We start from the raw sequence: 22,374 nt of genomic DNA on the forward strand, positions 1-22,374 counted from the left end.
AAAAGGCTCTCACTGAGGTTGCAGGATTGAAGGGATGGGATTTGAAGAACATCGATGGAGGGTAAGTCCAACCACTCCCTATGTTTGTTTTTTCTCTTGTAATTTGTAGCACTGCACCGAGCATCCAGGTACACACCCCAAGGTGTTCCAGCCAGGATGCTCACTGCCGCAGAAGATTTTTTTTTTTTCTTGGAATTTCTATACTCTTAACCATGACTATAAAGTTATTTTGCCCAATATCCATTCACTGCATTTTAATTAGGGTAAGGTTGAGTAAGGATTTGTCCTAAAAAAAATTATGTTAACTGCCCGACAAACAAGTAGGGATGGTAAAGCATCCTAAAAATATGAGACTTGTTTGTTCTTGGCCTTCACCATAGTTAGTAAGTTCGGGAACAGCAATAATACGGGCACAGATACGTACGGCAATTAAGCGGGTCATACGAAAATAATACTTCTCAGAAATTGGGCACAATAAAACGCACACGGCAATGATACAGTACGTGTTTAATACGATTGCTATGTAAAAATCCGGGAGCAAAAATACGAATTTATTTTGGTATTAAGAATGAACTAAAACTAGTTGTTTACAACTAAATTCTAATATCACATGCTCTCATGAACACCTAAATCCAATTTATCTTTCCAATTGAGGATCATTTCTCAATTTTTTTTATTTTACATCTAATATTAACTAAGTTTAATCATTGCTATCATAGTCATGTTGATTGGTGATCTATCAAACACTTTTTATCATAGTGAATAATAACATATATTTGTCAAAATAATAGTAATAATAATAGCATGTGGATAATCATGTAACAAATTATATTATCATTGATATTATCTTATGAAACAAGAAAATCCATAGCAAACTCTATTGATGCGGATCCGTATTCTAAAATCGGAATCAGATCGCGTATAGATCCATGCAGATATTCAATAATTCAATCGTAATAATCAACGGTAGATTCGTAATTAAGGTAAGATTTTAAATTGGGTGACAAAATTATAATTAAGTAGACTTAATATGCTAATGGATAAGAACAAGAGGGTGGACACATGACGTTCTTGAAGTTAAATAAAGGGTATAAGGTAAAAAAGGAGAGACAGAGCTGCAATATGGAAAGAGAAGTTGGAATTAATAAAATAAGAAAGGGAGACGCGTGTCATCTATATTTTTCTCAGAATCGAAAAACCTACGGAAAGGGAGAAGTGTCGTTTTGACTTTTGCGGTTGAGATTTTTTTCTTTTGTTCCCAAACTAAATGTATTAATTAGAATAAAACGTATTATACACGTTTAAATGCGTATAATATGGGTACAGAACACGCGTATAAAACGGATTTTTTGAATTAATATGCCGAATTATGACTTTTTGATTGAAACGTTCGGATTCGGATTAATTCAAAAAATAAAGTCAAAATGACACTTCTCCCTTTTTGTAGGTTTCTCAATTTTGAGAAAAAATGTGGATGACACGCGTCTCCATTTCTTATTTTATTAATTCCAACCACTCTTTCCATATTGCCAGTCTCTCTCCTTTATTACCTTATACCTTTTATTTAACTTCATTTCAAGCTTGTCCTAAATCTATTAATCAAGAACCTTATGTCTCCACCCTCTTATTCCTTTCCGTTAGCCTATTCAGTCTACTTAATTATAATTTTCCCACCCAATTTAAAATCTTACCTTAATTATGAATCTGCCGTTGGTTATTACGATTGAATTATTGAATATCTAAATAGACCTATACGCAATTTGATTCTGATTTTAGAATATAGATTTGCATCAGTAGGGGTTGCTGTGGATTTTCTTATTTGATAAGATAATATCAATGATAATATTTTAATTTGTTACATGATTATCCATATGCAATTACTATTATTAGTATTATTTTAACAATATATGTTATTATTTACTATGATAGAAAGTGGTTGACGGATCACCTATCAACATTGGTTATGATAAACATGATTAAACTTAATTGATATTAGATGTAAAACAAACAAAATCTTAGAAATGATCCCCAATTGGAAAGCTAGATTGGATTTAGGTGTTCATGAGAACATGGAATTAAGGGTGTTAATCGGTTCGGTTTCAGTTTAAACAGTTCGGTTCACATTTATTTTGGCTGAAACCAAAACCGCACCATTTACTGAACGGTTGCACTTTCTGAAATCGCAACCATTTTGTAAACGGTTTCGGTTTTCACGGTTTTTAAACGGTTTCAGTTTCACGGTTTTAAATGGTTTCGGTTTTGGTTTATTCCATACGGTTTCTAAACGGTTAGCAATCGGTTTGCTAGTTTATTCGCATGTTTACTAAAATTTGCTTTTGGTGATAAACGATTCAATCTTGAGAATGTGAAATGCAAACCATTATGTTTTGTTAAAACAACTAAGCAAAAGAAAATATTTTGATAGAAAATTGTCTCAAGCACATCTAACAAGTTAATAAGTAATGCTTACAGTAGGGATTTTCTTCTTCCCTCCTCCCAATAATGTGTTATAATATTGAAAAATATATATTTAATATGCCATGGTATAAACAAAAATTGCATTTTTATCAATATACGTTCTACTTAGTGCATTGGATTATTTTAATCGGCATTCCAAACAATTAGCAAGCTACCTCTAGAATTACTTGTCGTCTTGCAGCACTCAATCTTTGAATTAAATGAGATACTAATGATATTTTGCAACCACCTTATTTAATCTTTAAATGGGTTAATCAGATCGGTTTTGACGGTTTAAACGGTTCGGTTTTCACGGTTTCAATTTGGTTTGAAACCAACGGGTTAAACGGCTCGATTCGGTTTCAACCTGTTTAGCTAATCGGCCTGAAACTTGAAACCATGACTGAACCATTTACTAAATGGTTTTGCGGTTTCGGTGTAAATGGCTCGGTTCGGTTTCGATAAATGGTTTCGGTTTCAAATTCACATCCTTACATGGGATATTAGAATTTAGTTGTAAACAACCAGTTTTAGTTCATTCTTAATACCAAAATAAACCAGTATTTTTGCTCCGGATTTTTACATAGCAATCATATTAAACACATATTGTATCATTGCCGTGCGCGTTTTATTGCGCCGAATTTTTGAAAAGTATTATTTCCATATGTCCCGTTTAATTTCCATACGTATCCGTTCCCGTATTATTGCCGTTCCCGAACTTCCTAACTATGAGCTGGACAGGGAACTCAATCCCATTTTTTTAATTTATTGCACCAAGCCTAAGTTTTGGCACACAACTAATCTATTTGCCAAATTTCCATGCAAAATAAATAAGAGAGAAAAAAATGTAATATAAGTTCTCTCGGTTCAAATTATTGTTTTATGGTTTCATCTAAATAAAATTTTTTATTCCCTTTTTTTTTTTTGCTCTCCAACTTCTTATTTCCTGTTGATTTGAATTGGACAGGAATGAAGGTACATTAGTAAAATTAGTTGTTGCAGCAGTTTCCAGTGTATTGGAAAAAGACTCCCTGATTGTTTCTGATGACCTAATTGGAATCCAATCTCATGTAGAGAAAATGATGAATTTATTAAACAATAAATCAGATGATGTAAAGATTGTGGGAGTATGGGGGCTAGGTGGGATTGGCAAGACAACCATTGCCAATGTTGTCTACAATGAAATCTCACGTCACTTTGAAGGATGTAGTTTTCTTGAAAATGTTCGAGAGACTTCACTTATCGATTTGCAAAATCAACTTCTCTCTGAAATACTGGAAGGAGTAAGATTCAACATCACTAATAAAGGTAAAGGAATTAACATGATCAAAGAAAGACTTCACAAGAAGAAAGTTCTTATTATTCTTGATGATGTGGATAAAAAATCTCAATTAGATGCATTAGTTGGGAAGTGTGATTGGTTTGGTTTGGGAAGTAGGATTATAATCACAACAAGAAATGAGCAGATCTTACTTCATCATGAAGTGGATGAGATCTATGAGCCCCCTCAAATGGGTGCAAAACAATCTCTTCAACTATTTTCCAGGCGTGCCTTCAAAGGAGACCAAATACCGGAGGACTATCTAGATCTCTCAAAAAACATCGTTAAGGAGGTTGGAGGTCTTCCCTTAGCTCTTGAGGTTATAGGTTTATCTTTATTTGGCATGGAAAAATCATTTTGGCAAGAGACACTGGAGAGGCTGCAAAATCATATTCTTGATGGTGAAATTTTTGAAAAGTTGAAAATAAGTTTCGATGGATTGACGTATTGTGAGCAACAAATATTTCTTGATATTGCATGCTTTTTCAATGGAATAGATAAAAATATTGCATGTTTGATATGGAAACAACGTAAGTATTACCCTGACAAAGGACTTAAGGTTCTCCGCCAAAAGTCTTTGGTGAAGATTGGTGAAAATGATGAACTAAAGATGCATGATCAGCTTAGAGATCTTGGAAAGGAAATCATTCGTCAAGAAAACCTTAAGATGCCCGGAAGGCGTAGTAGGTTGTGGTCACACGAGGAAGCCTTGTATGTATTGGAGAAACACTTGGTACGTACTCAATAAATGTTCAGTACACTTTATTTTATGCTTCCAATTATTGATGATGTTTTTTGCAATTGCTAACCATATATTTTCATTGAAAGCACTTGCTATTAAGAGATAAAGTATGATGGACCTAATACCTAGAACACATTTGTTCATTATTTAAGGTTTCATAAATTCAATGTATGAATATAATTTTCTTTTTTTAAACTGAAATGTCATGGAGGTTGGTGAACTTGTTGCTGCATAGTAATAGTAGACACAATGGTGTCCACGTTATAAAGGATCCTTAATGGTGAACTTGACCCATATGAGCATATATATGAAATATTGTTCAAAGTAACATCTGAAAATGCCACAGATCCTCATTGTGTAATAGCATTTTTGTAGATTTTCCCGCCTTTGGATGCACTATTGTTCCATATAACATGCTCATTATGGGTTAAAATTTCACCTATAAGATTGGTGGGGGTCCTTTACAATGTTGGCTTACCATCCCAATATTTAACAATTGATCCATAGAGCACAAGAGTTGACAAAACACAGTGAACATGAGCATTTTTTTGCACTTGTTAAAATTTTTATTGTGTGCTTATTTAAAATTATTTGTTTTAGGGAACGGATAAAGTTGAAGGGCTCTGCATTGACTTCGGAGGTAGTTCAGGAAACCAACACTATTTGATGAGTGAAGGATTTACTAAAATGACTGAACTTAGGTTACTCCAAGTTGATTATGCACACTTTGCTCCAGACTTCATGCCTTCTTTCTCAGAACTGATATGGCTTAGATGGAAAGGATGCCCTGCAGAATTTACGTTAATGGAATTTCATCCAGTGAACCTAGTTGTTCTTGATCTGTCATATAGTCTCGTCACAAATTATTGGATGGGTTGGAACCACATTAAGGTCTCTAAGAAATTTCTTTCTCCTTTGTTTGATGTAATCAATCATAAATTTTTCTTCAAAAAAAAAATTTCTAATAAATTATTTATCTTTTTTGCATGCAGGTGGCAAAAAATCTAAAAGTTCTGAATCTAACAGGGTGTCGACACCTATTAAAGACTCCTAAACTAGCCAATTGTCGCTTGGAGGTCTTGATTCTTGAAAACTGTGAAATATTGGCTAAAATTGATGAATCTTTCAATTATCTTGGCAGCCTAGTCAAATTGAATATGAGGGGATGCACGAAACTAAGGGATCTCCCATATGGCATCGGGGGGTTAAGTTCTATCAAAATCCTCAACTTACATCAATGCGAAGGACTTGACAAGTTACCTGATTCCATAGGTCTTTTGGAAAAGCTGGAGACTTTGGATGCCAGCTTTTGTTATATAAAGGATGGGGGAATTCCGAATGAAATAGGCTTTCTACCCTCTTTGAAAATCTTGAGACTCGGTGGAAACGATTTTCAAAGCCTACCCATGACACTTTCTAACCTTTCCTTGCTCCAAACACTTGATTTACGGTTCTGCAACAAACTAAAGTCGCTCCCTGTGTTGGTGGGGTTGAGAAATTTAGAGAGATTGACTGTTGATAATTGTCAGAGCTTAACAGAGATTGAAGGCCTCGAAGGGTTGGACTCCCTAGAGCTGTTGGAGATGATGAACTGTAGATCATTAAGAAAAATTGGGAAAATATCCGGCTTGGGAAAACTGAAGGAATTAAAACTCAAGGATTACTCAATGTTATTTGAGATTGAGAGCCTTGAGGGATTGGATTCCTTGGAGCTGTTGATGATGGAAAACTGTGAATCACTAAGGAAAATTGGGAAACTATCCAGTTTGAGAAAATTGAAGGAATTAAGTCTCTGGAGCTGCAAGAATTTACTTGAGATTGAGGCCCTTGTGGGATTGGATTCCTTGAACAGGTGCACAAATCTGACGAAGATTCAAGGCCTCGATCGATTGGAATCCTTGGAGATATTGGATTTGAGTTGGTGCTCGTCTATGGAAAGATTACCAGATCTCTCCAACTTGAGAAATTTGAAGCAATTAAATGCTCGCATGTGCAAAAAACTAACGGAGATTCAAAGTCTTGATCGATTGGAATCCTTGGAGACCTTGGATTTGGGGTGGTGCTCGTCTATGGAAAGATTACCAGATCTCTCCAACTTGAGAAACTTGAAGGTTTTAAATGCTGATCACTGCTACAAACTAACGGAAATTCAAGGCCTCGATCGATTGGAATCCGTAGAGGCCTTGGATTTGGAATGGTGCATTTCTATGGAAAGATTACCAGATCTCTCCAACTTGAGAAACTTGAAGCTTTTAAATGCTTGCGGCTGCAGAAAACTATTTGAGATTCATGGCCTCGATCGATTGGAATCCTTGGAGGCCTTGGACTTGAGCTGGTGCTTTTCTATGAAAAGATCACCAGATCTCTCCAACTTGAGAAAATTGAAAGTGTTTAGCGGACTTTGAGTGCAAAAAAAAAAAAACTAATGGAAATTCAACTTGGAATCCTCGGAGGTCTTTAATTTTTTGGGGTGCTATCGTCATGGAAAGATTTTCTCCCATCTTCAGATGTAGAGCCAAACCCAGGGGGAAAGGGGAGTGATGGGGCAGCTTGAATTTGAGGTTCCTGCTTCAAGTGTTGGACTCTCGGATCGTGAAGATTGGACAGGTGTTGGGTCTTCCTCCAAGATAGAATTGTGAATCCCAGATCTGTCAAACCTGAGAAATTTGACAGAGTTAAGGTTCATTTGATGTTAGCCGGGATGAAGCATGGAGAAAAATTCTGGGTTGGTTTTTGTTTCCTATTGGCATCTCCACCATTGGATATAGTGCTAGGAAACCCCCATCATTGAACTAAGGATGCGTATCTCAGGAGGAGCTCTATTAGGTCTTCCAGATACTCCTCTCTCTCTCAATCCATATTCTTTCCAACTCTATCTTCATGGTATTCTTTATTTAATTTTGAAGATAATATCAATTAATCCTTACAGCATGAAGGGGTAGTGCGTATTTAACGAAATCAGAGTCCACTCTACTTGGAGGACGGAAACTGGATGAAACCCATTCCATTGGCACAGAGCTCTGCTTAGCTCACAATCCTAATCCTGGAATACAACCTCTGTTCATATCATACGATCTGCGGGTAAAAACTCAATCAAAGCATCTCTATACATTTAAGGACTCGTCTCACAAATCTGAGTAGATCCTTCTTTTTTTTTTTTGTTTTGGTGTCTGGAAGCTTCTAGTTGTAACCACATTGGTTACAAGTTAAATTATAGCCATGCCCTAATTCTGTTTTGTGGCAACTCAGAAGGGGTTGGAAATTTGTGGACATAGAGATCCCAATGTCCCCAATTCACAAGCCAAGTTTCAGCCCAATCGAAGTTTCCTACGTGGAAAAACAGAATTCAGGACTACAAGAGGATTTATAGGACTACAATTGGGTGCAAGGATATAAACAAGAGGGTATGACATTAGATGGAAAAGTAATTGATTGAATTTGAGGCTGAAATTTGACACATGACCGAGCTAGAAAATTTCCTATATCTGACAACCAAATTTGCCTTATCATTCTTCCATGTGGTAAAATAAGCCATGGTTATAAATTCCCTATATGTGAAACTTACCTGCAGCTAGATGCATGCCTAGAGTTGCAGGCAGCCATCTAGGCAAACCACCTAGTAAGCCTTATTGAATAGAAGTTCTATTACAAAACTATTATTGGCAGAATTAGAGTTCACTCCATATGAAGATTCATAACGGAGTTGTTTATTTATTTATTTATTTTTATGGATTTATAATGCTTCTATTTTTTTTTGGTACCTGAATGACTCATTGTTGGTTACTGACTGCTTATGTGGGTATTGTAGAGTCTTTTTTTGGGATGGATTTGATGTTGAAAAAGGGACTAGATATGATTAAGGCTTCAACCTGAATTTGATATTTATATGTTTTGTGAATGTGAAATGTGATATGTTAAGCAAATTTTTGTTCTTTTATGTTGGTTTTGTGGTAGAAGGTAGAGACAGATTTCTCTTTTGTTGTTTGTAGGACTTGAACCCACTATATTTGTTATGCAAGCCACATGCTCTACCTGGTTAATAAGGCAAAGAAGCCATTTTTGTGTCCTATCATGCAGCATGGAGTATGGATTCTTAGTATGGGTCAGATATGGTTCTACTTCTGGATTCAAGCTGGATCCATGTGAGAATACAGTTTAGTACCTGAAAATTTAGTTCTGGAAGTGACACATCCAAGCTTTTACAGATTCTGATCATGGATACCCAGACAGAGAGGTTGGCTTCTTCTATCACCCAACAATGATTGATATGTCCATGCTTAAATATTATGGTTAAGAGGTTGATGCATTACTTTCATAACTTTTATACTTTATTGGGATATGCCATTTTTATTAGAGATAGTCATCTGATGAATTCCACCTGCGTTTGATATTTTTCCTTGGAGATATTTTGTTCATCCTCTGGAACTGTCAACTAAGCAAAGTCAAACAACCTGGATGAAAATCCTTGCTTTGTAGAAAAGTTTCAGTGGAGGGAGCAGTGCTAATTGAATTTGACATGAAGCCCCATAACGAAGGCATTGGAGACTAAGGGAAAATTTGCTGTGAAAGGACAAACGAGTATATGACCAAAACCAGACAAGTGCAGGTATAGTTTGGTGTATGTGTATACAGTTGATATTGAAATTTTTATCACTTATTGTATTTGCAATGGGTTTGGGGAATTCCCAGTGGGTCTACCCTCACACTGCTAGCTTTGTCCTGAAGGAGGTGGTTACTGTTGGATCTTCTCAAAAGTGAAGGGAAAATGAGTTGCCAAGACTCAGAAATTTTTCTCCTTATCAGGTGAAAGATTGACTTCAAAAGGTGTGGTTTGATCAGAGATTTGGGGAAGTGTCAAATTACGAACCTGGGAAGGTGTTAGGCACCTGTTCCGCCCAGCAAATACTGGTCTTCCTCGACCTTGCTCTTATTGAATAAATACAAAAGATCCTATTAACTAACCCTACTTACTAGCATGCGGATGCTGAAATTAATCTAGGTTTTTCCTAGCTAAATAACCTAGGCTAAGCAATTTAACTTAACTAAATTATTTACATTAGATTATATTAATTAATTTAAGCTAATTTAAACTAGCATGCTGATCTAAACTAAGCAACTAAATCAACTACACTAAACTAATTAAGCGAAATTATTTATTTGAATTACTGAACTATTTAAACTAATTAAAGGAAAGGGAAAAAGGAAATAAAAATAAATTTTCTTGACACTTAATTGAGTCAAGGGCATTTCCTTGTCTCAAATTGTGTCGGCCGTAGGCTCTCTTTTGTGGATTATCTTCAACAATCTACACTTTCTACACAAGTCTGGAATCCTCCAGAACTTCAATATCTCACTTTTTTTTAAGATTAAGAACTTTTCTGAGATCCCATACTAAAATTCCAAGTAAATCTAAGAAATTCAAAGGAAAATATGTATTTTGAAATGGTCTGATGAGTCAACCAGATTAAGGGAATTTCGGCCATTTTGCAGAAAACAGTATTTTGTAAAAATTTGAGATTCCAAAGGAGGTTCCACAGGATTCTTTTCATCACTTGTGAAGAAATACCCATGGTGACAAAATGTGATGTCTACACTTAATCCTTTTTTTGAAGTTGATTGATGGTAACCGAGGAGAGCATATTTGCCTGGAATGGTTGCTTTAGTGCCATCTTGGAGCCAAGGTATTTATGCTTAATTTACCATTCTGTGTGTGATGATTCTCTGGATTTTTGTTTGCCACTTTTATTTTGATGAGATAGAACTTAATCATGCCCCCAGATTGTGCACATGTATGTAAAGAGATTTTGTCTGTTCTTGTGCTAGGATGAGAAGAAAACTGTGCCAGTGGAAGGATCAGAGAAGAAAAGAACAAGAGACCATGGAGAAATGGAAGAGAATATGGTTCAAGCTATTTGAGAGGCAACAAATTGGACACTCAGGCATTTAATCCAGGAGAGAGACCAGAAGTATGTTTTCCAATCTACCTACTTTTGGCTTACTTAGGAAAAAATAAAAAAAAAGGGAAAAAAGATTGCTTTTCAAACATCAATTCTGTCTCTTGGTGTTTCTGTCTAGTTTTAAGTTATTGGAGCTTAATGCAGAAGGCCATCATGTGGAATATCTGAAGGGAAAGAAAAATCAGAGTTCTGAAGGATTTGCAGAATAAGCTTATCCTATATACACACACAGGTAGAAAACTTTCTTTGTATAATGTGATATACTACTGTTCCGATGGTCTTACGGAATGATGGGTAATACAGTTCCAAGGGTCTAAAAGAATGAGGGGTAGATCGAAATTGACTTGGGTAGAAGTGGTGTGAAAAGAAATGGATGATTTTGGGTTAGCAGAAAATATAATGGTTGAATTGGCAATTGATGATTATTGTATCCGACCTTATTCTGCTGATGGCCATGTCGAAGGTAGATCCTCAATGGAAAGTAGTGTAATCTTTAGTTTCGCTGATGGCAATGCCGAAGGTGAAGCTGAAGATCTATGTTGGTCATGTATTTTGGTCTAGGAATGCCTAGACGTTAATCCTGTAAATTCCATATTCTTTTATATACTGTTGCTGATATTTAGAAGAAAAAAAAAATGTATCCGACTTTATTTAGATGGGATGAGGCTGGGTTGAGTTGAGTATGTGATTTTGAATATGCTCAAATAGCTCCTCTTAAGTGTGGTTAGGCATCTTTCTTCAATTCTTCTTCTTCTTCTAATAAATTCGATGGTTTATCGAATGACGATATATCCTTTACTGAGTTCACTGGGTATATAAGGGTGATTTATGCTTTCTTCATTGCGCATGAGACACCATGATAATCTTGTTCGAACAAGCACCACATAAAGGCCTCCACTCTTGGAGAAAATTGGGTAAGGTCTCAGGACCTTCTGAGAAAATTGGGTAATAGAAGTGGATGGTGATTCAAAGGGATTTGAGGTCTCTAGTATTAAAACTGGTCAGGGAAAGGATTGACCTTACAAACTCATGAGTCAGTTTCTTGGTGTATATGTTTGTTTTCTTAGGTAGGGTTTAGTAGTGTGTCTACTAAAGGGTTGGAATGACTTCAGAAACTTTTAGAAGGAAGCTACTGGGTAGTGGAAGTTTAGGAGGGTAAACATGGTGATGGTTGGTGCCTAAGTGACTTTATGGAAGATTTATGGGTTTTGACTATGATTGTATATATTTCTCTTATCATATAAGATTTTGAGAGACTAAAATGACCAATGCATTGGACACACTGTTGTGACATGGTAAATATGATCTGTTTGTGTATGGTTATATTATCAAGGGTTTTTTGTTTTCTTAAGCTATGACTCACAAATGTTCTTGTCTTTGGAGCACAAAACTCAAAGACCTTGTGTCTACAACAAGAAGGGAACAAATCAAGGAATCTATGAGTTAAAGCCTGAATATAAGAGATCAGGAAGCAGATCTTGGTGCAACAGTAAGGTTGCTCCATTGCAACCTAGTGGTTGTGGATTTGAGTTGGGAGATAGCCTCTCCGCAAAGTGGGGTTTAAGCTGCATACATTATGACCCTCCCTAGACCCTGCAATGGCAGGACCCTCGTGGAATGGGTACACCCCTTTAGGTGAGGAAGCAGATCCTAAGTGAATTGGCTAGAGCAAATGTTGCATGCTGAGAAAAATACCATGAGAATGACCACTCTTTGTTTCTTCAAAGATTCAATCTCCATTGATGTCTACTTACAATGAAATACAGAAGTAGAAAGGTGATTTTAAATTATGGCTTCCTTGGCTCTATGAAAAAATATTCAATCCTTAAGTAAATTTGATCTCTTAAAAGTGAATCAAGGCCAGATGTATCCTGAACTCTATTTTTCTTGCCAATGTACAATGGTTAGAAGATTGTATTGTTTCAGGTGGTTTTATATCTCAGACTGCACATGGAGTCCAAGTGGTAAGGCATCGGTTTTTGGAGCGGAACAAGTGCTTAAGGGTGCTGACGATTATGACTCTCATCATCGTCATACTAGCTATACTAGTGGGGCTGTAGCTCTGTTTCGGTGGTGGTGGGAGTGGTGGGGCTACTCCTACTATTTTCTGGCGAAGTGTGCTCAAAGGTAGGAAGGTTTTAGAGGAAGGACTACTCTGGTTGGTGAGATCTAGAGAGGATATTCTAATTTGGGATGATGGTTGGCTTCCATCTATCCCTAACTTTAAGGTTCAACATTCTGGATATAATGATCATAATTGCAAATGGGTGTTAGACTTAATTGATGAGGAGAATCGGGTATGGAGGGAGGACCGCTTACAACTTCATTTTCATCCGGAGGATGCTGCTACCATTAGAAAGATTCAATTGAGTTTATTCCCTCACCAAGATTGCTGAGTATGGGGAGCTTCATAGAATGGCATTTATTCAATTGCTTTTCATCACATCTGCAATATTAAAGATAATGCTCGGCGTCTTTGTTAAGTTTGTCTCGAATTCTTCACTCGTTTTGAAGAATGACCATTTTCGACATATTTTGGTTCAACCTGATCGACTGCGACTTGATGGGTCGACTCGCGACTTGGAGTACTTAATGTACTATTGTCTTGTTGAGCAAGTCATTATAATTTGGGGGTTTATTCGAGCTAGGGTTTCAGGGTGAGTTTTCTTGCCGATATTTGGGTGTAATATCTCTTTTACATAGTGAAATATCTTCTTCGCCCGAAGACGTAGCACACCACATCGGTGTGTGAACCTCGTTAAATCTCTGTGTGTTGTGTAGATATGTTTTGGTTTATTTTCATATTTCTTGGTGTTTGCTCTAACAATCTTGTTTCCTCCTCCTCTACCAATAGACGTCAATACTCTCCATCGAAATTTGTTTGGCAGAGAATCTGGAGTGCTCAGGCTATGCCCAAGGTTAAACATTTGGTATGGAGAGCATTTGATGGTCTCCCTTCAGCTGAAGCTTTGAAATGTCGGATTGCTCCTCTCAATCCAACCTGCCCTCGATGCGGGCATGAGAATGAGAATATAAATCATATTTTTCTCGACTGTAGCTTTGCTCGGGCGGTTTGGTATGGATCTAGATTGGGTTTCAGCCCTCCATTCGAGGATCCTCATTTGGTCGATACAATTCAAGAGTGGAGTTATTTTTCAACTGCAGGAAAGCGATTAGGGAATAAGATATCTAGTCTGGCATCTTACATTTGTTGGGCTCTATGGTTGGCTCGCAATGGTGTCATTTTCAGTGTCAGAGATCACTCACCTAGGAAGATAATCGCATATGTTGAAGAAGAGTTTGATGAGTTTTGCAGTAGCTATGCAACCAATACACCTTTTTCTCAGAATTCCCAACAAACTGGTACTAATCGTTCTGTACATTGGTGTCCTCCCTGCCCCTCCATTTATAAACTCAATGCTGATGCTACCATGTCCAAGACGAAACTGGAGTGGGCTTTGTTATGAGGAATTCCGAAAGTCTCCCCAAGTTTGCTATCTCTGAGCCAATTTATTTCTCCTCTAGGAGAAGCAATTGTAGTTCGGTGTGAGCTCCTACATAGTATTGCTGAAGCTATTGACAACATTGAAGTGGAAATAGATAATCTTGAGCGAGCCACTATCCTAAGCAACAACCATTCGGATTCCAAACTTGAAGTATTCAGTATTCTGATGGACATCAAATATCTGGCTACTTTTTTTCTATCTTGTTCATTCAAGTATGTTCCTAGGGAGACTAACAGTGTGGCTAACTCCCTAGCTTGGAAATCCACCTCCTTAGCATGCAGGATGGATTGACCCTCTTCCACTCCTTGGATTTCTGATCTATGTTAATTGGATTCCTTGCGTTGGTCACACATAAATATATAGACCAGTGTTTACGCCCACCCACACCACCTCCCCTCCCCCCCCCCCCCCAAAAAAAAAAAAAAAAGACTAATTCATACTCAATGACCACCCATGGATCCACATTCTTCAAAATATCTACCGTACTCATGGCGTGAAAGTTCTTTCATCAGAGCCAAGGGAGCACTGGGGTGAGGATTGTTAAATATTCTTGTTCCTTAACTAACCATGAAAGGTTTTAGAGTTTTCACATTTTGAGCAAAGCCTGACATCATTTTGACCTGGGTTGAATCCTTTTGCTTCTGCATCCTTCACTGCATTTCCCTGTCCATTACTTGCAATATAGATTAGCATTACTTCTTCCAACTAAAATGACAACAAATTGAACAAACCAGCTCTAGATTTGCTTAAAAGGAAAAAAAGGTTTAAATTACTTCTTAATGGTACTTCTCCTGTTGTACTCCACTCAACAAGGCCTCATCACTGATTAAGTAATGGAGATAAGCTTTTAAAAAAAGAAAAAAAAAATCAATTATCCAAACAAATTCACCAGTGTTCCATCTCAATTGAAAAAAGCAGATCTGCCAAAGAAGTTTCAAGGGCTATCTCAGCCTATACCTGGTTCATTCACAGCACCCACACGCTAAACAAAATAAAGGATATTACCCAATGCTGGTCTCGCCTATGTGCGGCCCTCGGGATGGTGAGTTTGGAGTCGATCCTAACATTTGACATTTTTTCTCAAAGAATAATTGAACTCAGAACCATACGCTTCCTGAGAGGAAGGTCCCTTGCAAACTCCACTACCCCTTTGTGGTTAGGCAAGTTTCTAACTTTCAACTCTGTAAATACTTCTTTTCTTGTTGGACAAATGAGAGTGAGCTAAAGTTGTGACCTTTCAAAGAACCAGGTGTATTAACAACTCGGCCTATTTTCTTTCAAGTAACCAAAGATTTCAAATTACTTTCCTTGACCTTTCCTTGTTGGAATCAATTTTCAGTCCAGATGCTTAATTCATCAAACCATGTAAACCACCTCCCCCCCAAAAAAAAAAGAAAAAGAAAAAGATTAATTCATCAAACCAGATTATTTGAGAAAGTGAAGGAAATCACCAATGTAATGACTCAAAATTTACGAGAAAAAATTGTCTATGCAATTCCACACCTATCAGTAAACTGGTCATATCCTTAATAAATTTATGGAGAAATTGATCTCTATGGTTTTAATTATGAGAACAGAGTAGCTGTGAGGCATTATCTAGATCATGTGGATGTTGCGGAAGTTTCATAGAGGATGATGAGCAACGAGAGCAGTGTGAGACACAGAGACACAGCATGTGTTTGATATGATTTCTTGGAATAAATTCTGGATCTAGAAAACATTCTGAAACATGGTTCTTCTCTATTTTCTGGCTTCAGAAAGTATTCTAGACTCAAAATCTATTCAAAAAGTGCATACCAAACACACCTTTACAAACTTACAACTACAGATGACTTTAGCTTAAATAAAAGTTGTAACCCGGGTAGCAACCAATTTTTTTCCAGGGAGGTGATAGTTTTGTTGCACAATTTGAATCGAAGGGACAATTTCTAAGCCGAAAATTTGGTTCCAGGTTGTGAGTTCACAAGGCCATGTTGGGTTGTTGGGGACGAAATTGGGTACAACGGGGGTTGGACAGTTTTGGGATAAACCTCGAGCCTCTTGCAAGGGAAATAAAATTAGGACTGAATTTTCCTCCACCCATGGGAAATAGATATTCCTTCAATGGCCATTAATGAGGATGGAAGGTAATTTGGAAAGTCTATAGTTTTAGGTGCCTTTCCCAACGGTTTATAAGTGACGGAAATTTGGTGGAGATTTGGAGCATCATTGTGAAAGACAAGTCAGTTCCAAAATGATTTATGTTTCTCTTCATGAGCAAGGGGATCTTTGCCATTAGCTTTGCCTTTACACCTTTTTTTCATTTTCATCATTGTAAAAGAGGAATTTATTAAATAGGGTTACCAAGGCTTCATCATTACAAAGTAGTAGGAGCCAAAGAGTGGAATTAAGCCACACTATTCTACACCAAAGGGACAGACCTTTGTTAACAAGGGAATCAACTATACCATTAGCTGCCCTTGAAACAAAGTGAAATGAACAACTAATTGGGAAAGAGTAAATAAATTTGATGTCCTCATCACTGTTAGCAAGAACACCGTTTTGAATGCGTTTCCATTTTTTACCATATAAAACACATTTTGCCATATACTTTCCAAAGATAATAATAATAATAATAATAATAATAATAATAATAATAATAATAATAATAATAATAATAATAATAATAATAATAATAAAGAAGAAGAAGAAGAAGTCTCATTCTAAACAGTTTCCAACCCCCACCCCAATCTTTTTTTTTTTTTTTTTTCAAGACTTGACTTGTTGAACATAATGTCTACTTAATTGACGATATATTTCTCTCCCAAACTCCAATAGACCTGATTCTTTCCGCCAACTTAAAGCTAACTCAATGGTCTATGTTTCTCATGATTATCACTTTCAACTCAAATTCAATGCACAAACTCCAAAAATTGTTGAAAAGTGTTTATAAAGTGATGACTCCTAACTCCAACAGAACATACATCACTCTGAGAATGTTGACAACAATGAACAACATGATAGTTAAGCCACATTGCTCAATAGGACTTTAGACATGTATGGTCTATGAATTTAGAATTGATGTTGGATGATGTTCAATGATATGTTTTAAAATTTATAATGAGACATGTGATATATATGTGCATTAATGTTGATATTGTAGTTGTTTTGATCATTAGATTCTGAGCTTGGCCCCTGTTGAGTACTTTGGGAGCTAGAAAAGTTGTTGCATCAATAGATATGTAGGATTTGTATGGGTACCTTCAATGGTGAAGATAGAAAGTCAATTGTTTGAAAGGTAAGTGGCATGGTGGAATGAAGGAAGAAAAGGGAACATGGTTTTTTTTTTTATTTTGCTAACGATGGGTGGCCTGACTAGTTCTGCAGGTCCATACTGACCCATTCAACTTTCACGAAAAGCAATAACGAGCACTAAACACCCCGTGTGAGTAAGGGTGGGTGTCAATCAGTTCGGTTCCAAATGATGGTCAGGTGGATCATAACCGAACCAAGAACCGACTCGGTTCCATATTTAGATACTCAAGCTGATTCAATTCGGGTCGGTTCAATTTCGGTTATGATATGCAATTTTAGTTCGGTTTTATACTTTGTTTTTAATTTGGGTATGAAAACGGTTATACTTTTAAACCATGACTGTGATGGACCAAAGACCATAATGGGCTCAAGTTATGGGCCTTATGGTCATTGCTAACTCTAAAATTGTCTTAGCATGTAAATATGTGATGATAAATTGCAAAAAACACTTACCACCTTAAAAAAAAAAAAAAGCTTGCAAAAAACACTCTTGAATTTTCAAAATTGAATATTTTGAAAAAATCCCACTTGAGTCTTAATGATACTACTATACTAGGGTTTTTTCAATTTTTTTTTTTTTTTGTTTTAAGACAATTCGGTTCGATTTTGGTCCGAACCGATGGTTCTTACACCTAAAACCAAAACCAAAACCAAATCAAACCACGGAGCATACTCACATAATCAAACCGAATTTGAATTGAATTAATTCGGTTTGGTTCGGCTTGGTTAATTCAACTCAATATCGGTTTCGGTATTCAGTTTTGATTCTCAATTGATTATCTTTACATGTGAATGACCCAAGATGTTCCTAATAGGAGTCGAACTTAGGACGTTCAAGTTTACAGCTCGTACCATGTTGGTTGCTCACCAAGTGCGCTACCCCCTTAGGTTAAAAGGGAACATGGCTAGTTAATTGTGACAAGACGTAAAATAAGTGAAGGCCCTAAGTGGGAAGTGGGAAGTGGGAAGTGGGAAGTGGGAAGGGACAAGTGAGAATAGATTTTAGGGTCGGTCTATTATGCCACAAGTCATGAGCAATTGAAGGCGACTTTGCAACTAGAAGGAAGACTTTACCTTTACCTTAACCTTTACCTTTACCTTTACCTAAGAGAAGGGAAAATAATCTTCTCCAACACGTTGAGGTGGTGAATTTCCGAGAAAGGGAGGGAAAGGAAAAGAACAATTGTGGGGCTTTCGACGGTGAGAGTAGAAAATAAGGAACGGAGACTTACAAGATTGTTGCCCGTCTAATAAATTAGGATCTGCAATCGAAGAGTGAAGAGAACACTTCTCCATGGAAGCCCTATCATCATCTTCATCCTCCTCTTCCTCCTCGTCTGGTCGGAGTTATGAAGTATTCCTCAACTTCAGGGGTATAGATAATCGCAACACCTTTACCAGCCACTGAAGGATGTTATTCCTATTAATAACAACAGATAGGATCTTGCCATACAATCATTGAATCACAAAATTAAACTATAAGGTTTAACGCATACCGTTCACCATCGACTGTGAAGAATTTGTCTCCATTATATTCTTCCCTTATCGTTATTCTTGCAATTCCAATCACGAACACAATGGATCTTCTAGGTTTCTTCCACTAGCTCCTCTTAATGCTCTCTTGGTGATGGAGCCAATAATGAAATTGACGTTAGGGTAGGAGGAGGACCTAGAGTCCTATTAAATAAATTTTTTGCACTCTCCCATCAAGGTGTGCCAAATAAGGTAGGACTATTTTCCCTAATTAGATGAGGAGTGGGTTTTCTATTTGGAATCCAATTCTATGAGATTAGTATCGGTCAATTACCTAATTGGTATATGGGACAATAATAAAAAATATTCTAGAGAATATTCTTAAAATCTCCTACTTGAACCATATATGACCACATAATAACAATCTCAAACATAATTTGGATTCTAACATCATACTGTAGTATTTGAAAGTAAACCCATCAACTTTATGTCATCACAATCATAATACCATATTTGAACAAAACTACTAATGTGGATCATGGCGGTTATACATCATATAACGATATACTCCCTTCCATAGTCACAACACTGATAACCTCATCCAAACAGGTGCAAAAGTAGGGAATAGACTAAAAAAGTCTATAACTAAATGGTCCAACATAATATCTCACATATATTAAATAAAATGTGTACACACAATAATAAAGTGAGAAATATTCAGAAACAACATATATCATGATCATTTAAATAAATAAGTAAAAATGTCTAACATAATATGACCATTACATCAAACTTTACATAAACCCATGTCCATTATAAGATCTGTAAAGTGCTTAGGCACTAATATCTTGGTTATAGAACCAGCAATCATCAGACTTGTCTTGATGTGTGTGATAGACACTTCTTGTTTTTGAACTGATTCCTTCACAAAATTATATTTTACTCCAATATGCTTCGCTTTGCTTGAATGCTTATCATTCTTGGAGTAATATACAACAGCAACATTGTCACAATACATTCTCAGCGGCTTCGAAATGGTGTTGACAACCCGAAGTCCTGAGATAAAGTTCCGTAACCAAATTGTCATAGATGTGGCCTCAAAGCATGCCACAAACTCTGCTTCCATAGTAGAAGTAGAGACACAAGTATGTTTCTTGGACTTCTAAAAAATCGCCCCACCAGCAAGTAAAAAGATGTATCCTGATGTAGATTTCCTACTGTCGAGGCATCCTGTATAATCAGAGTCTGAATATCAGATCACTTCTAATTTATCACATGTATAAGTAAGTATGTACTCCCTAGTCCCCTTTAAATACCTCATCACCTTCTTTGCTGCAACCCAATGATCCATGTTAGGATTACTCACATATTTGCCTAACATACCAACAACAAAACTGATGTCTAGAAGAGTACAAGTCATTGCATACAAAAGACTCCCTACTGTGGAAGAATAGGAAATATCCTTAATTTGTGCTCTTTCCAGATCATTCTTTGAACACTGATTTAGACTGAACTTATCTCCTTTGATAATGGGGGAAACTCCTGATTTGTAATTCATCATGCTATATCTTTCCAAAACTTTATTAATATAGGTTTTCTGTGATAGCCCAAGTATCTGATGAGATCTATCACGAAATATCTCAATGTCGATAACGAAAGAAGCTAAACCCATATCTTTCATTTTAAAGTTCTTAGATAGAAAGGTCTTTGTATCACTCAACAAACCAAATTCATTACTAGCAAGTAAAATATCATCCACATATAAGACAAGAAATATAAATTTATTCCCACTAAGTTATAGATATATACACCTATCAAATATGTTCTCAACAAATCCAAAAGAAACAATGATGTGGTTAAATTTAATATACAACTATCTGAAAGCTTGTTTAAGTCCGTATATGGATTTCTTAAGTTTACACGCTAGATTTTCTTTTCCTTGATCACTAAATCCCTCAGATTGGTTCATGTAGACTTCCTCATCTAAATCTCCATTCAAGAATGCAGTTTTCACATCCATTTGGTGAAGCTCTAGATCATAATGAGCTACTAATGCCAATATGATTCTCAGAGAATCCTTCTTAAAGACAGGAGAGAAGGTTTCATGGCAATCAATGCCTTCTTTCTGAGTGAATCCCTTTGCAACTAGTCTAACTTTATGTCTCTCAATATTACCCTTCAAGTCGCATTTGGTTTTAAATACCCATTTACAACCAATCACCTTAAAGCCCATTGGTAATTGAACGAGATCCCAGACATCATTGTTACTTATAGACTTCATCTCATCTTTCATGGCATCTACCCATTTAAGAGAATCATTATCGTTTATGGCCTGTGAAAAGGTTAATGGGTCATTCTTGATTGTAATATCGAACTCTGATTCTTGGAGATATACTATATAGTCATAAAAAATAGCAGACCTCCTAACCCTCTGAGGTCTTCCTTGAATTTTCGGTTAAGAAACATTCATAGTATTATCAGTGGTAACTACATCATGGAGTGATACATCTTCAATAGTTTGTTGTTTCATAGGGTCATTTTCAATAGCTACCTGTGGGACAACATCATTATAATGAATATATACATCTTCTATAGTTTGTTGTTCTACTAGGTCATTATGAACAGTCACCCATGGAACAACAATATTATTATGATGGAGGGAGCTGAACCTACGAGAATGTTGCTCCTTCCGCTGCTTACCCAAAAGCTTCTTCTTCAGCCTAGTGTTCCAATAGTTCTTTATGTCGTTAACAGTTCGTCCTGGAAGTTGAGCCGCTATGATTGACCATCTGTTGTTCATTCAAAAAGTTTCAGAAATAGATAAAATCAACATTTGAAATTCGAAACAAAGCTAGACTTGAAGCTCCACCGAAAAACTATCAGCAAAAAACAAGATTAGCTAAGAAGACTAAATTGTTGACAAATGAGAAAAAAAAAAAAAAATCCATAATCGATCGGATCACCTGCTTCCAATACTGATGTAGAGGCTGCAAATTATGTTATCTTCTTCCTAGGAGAAACCTCCATGTTTGATGTTGGGGCGAAGATAGTTTAACCATCTGAGGCGGCAGCTCTTCCCACATCGCCTAAGCCCTACAAGAACCAACAAATATGAGATAGAGAAAGAGAGAGAGAGAGGGGAGTAGCAAAAGAAGAAGGGTTATTAGATGGATTAACTACTAGGGTTGAGCATTAATTAAGTACCAATCTTTTGGGGCAAGGCAATCCAGTTGCCACCGGTGCCGTGCTGCTCTATGTAAGACTTGAGCTTGGCATCTTCTTCAGGTGACCATGGCCCTTTCTTTACGTTGGCTTTGTCGCAGCAAGGAGCCCTTCCCATGGCTTTCTTGTGTGCTGTGTTAGAGACTTGAGAGAGGCGGAAGCTAATTATCTTCTTCTTGATGGTAAGGTTTATGTATATATTATAAGAGAGAGAGAGAGAGAGAGAGAGAGAGAGATTAGAATAGCTGGAAAAGGAGAGACATGGTTCCTGGAAGAGTCATGATTTAAAGAAGATATTGAATAAGAAGGATAAAGATGAACCTGGAGGAGGTATAGATAAAGGGCGGAAAAATTATAGTATTAAGAAGGAAAGACCGAATTTCTTATTAAAAAAAAACACTG

The 22,374-nt window shown here is 36.6% G+C and overlaps 1 protein-coding gene and 1 pseudogene across 1 annotated transcript in view; one reads left to right on the plus strand and one right to left on the minus strand.

The window, feature by feature from the left end:
* Nucleotides 1–12,284, plus strand: part of LOC122063406 (disease resistance protein Roq1-like) — a 78,227-nt gene extending 65,943 nt beyond the window's left edge. The window contains exons 2-11 of the mRNA XM_042627113.1: nucleotides 6–61; nucleotides 3,425–4,511; nucleotides 5,121–5,411; nucleotides 5,513–7,601; nucleotides 8,510–8,754; nucleotides 8,924–9,126; nucleotides 10,011–10,201; nucleotides 10,344–10,486; nucleotides 10,622–10,709; nucleotides 11,861–12,284. Of these exons, the coding sequence (XP_042483047.1) occupies nucleotides 6–61; nucleotides 3,425–4,511; nucleotides 5,121–5,411; nucleotides 5,513–6,925 (2,847 nt within the window). The 3' untranslated portion in view covers nucleotides 6,926–7,601; nucleotides 8,510–8,754; nucleotides 8,924–9,126; ... (2 more) ...; nucleotides 10,622–10,709; nucleotides 11,861–12,284. The remainder of the gene's footprint in view (nucleotides 1–5; nucleotides 62–3,424; nucleotides 4,512–5,120; nucleotides 5,412–5,512; nucleotides 7,602–8,509; nucleotides 8,755–8,923; nucleotides 9,127–10,010; nucleotides 10,202–10,343; nucleotides 10,487–10,621; nucleotides 10,710–11,860) is intronic.
* An 8,921-nt stretch (nucleotides 12,285–21,205) lies between these two features.
* LOC122063407 lies at nucleotides 21,206–22,093 on the minus strand (annotated as a pseudogene).
* Between the last annotated feature and the right edge of the window lie 281 nt (nucleotides 22,094–22,374).

This window comes from Macadamia integrifolia, unplaced genomic scaffold (assembly GCF_013358625.1).
Source record: "Macadamia integrifolia cultivar HAES 741 unplaced genomic scaffold, SCU_Mint_v3 scaffold1313, whole genome shotgun sequence".
Taxonomy (NCBI): domain Eukaryota; kingdom Viridiplantae; phylum Streptophyta; class Magnoliopsida; order Proteales; family Proteaceae; genus Macadamia; species Macadamia integrifolia.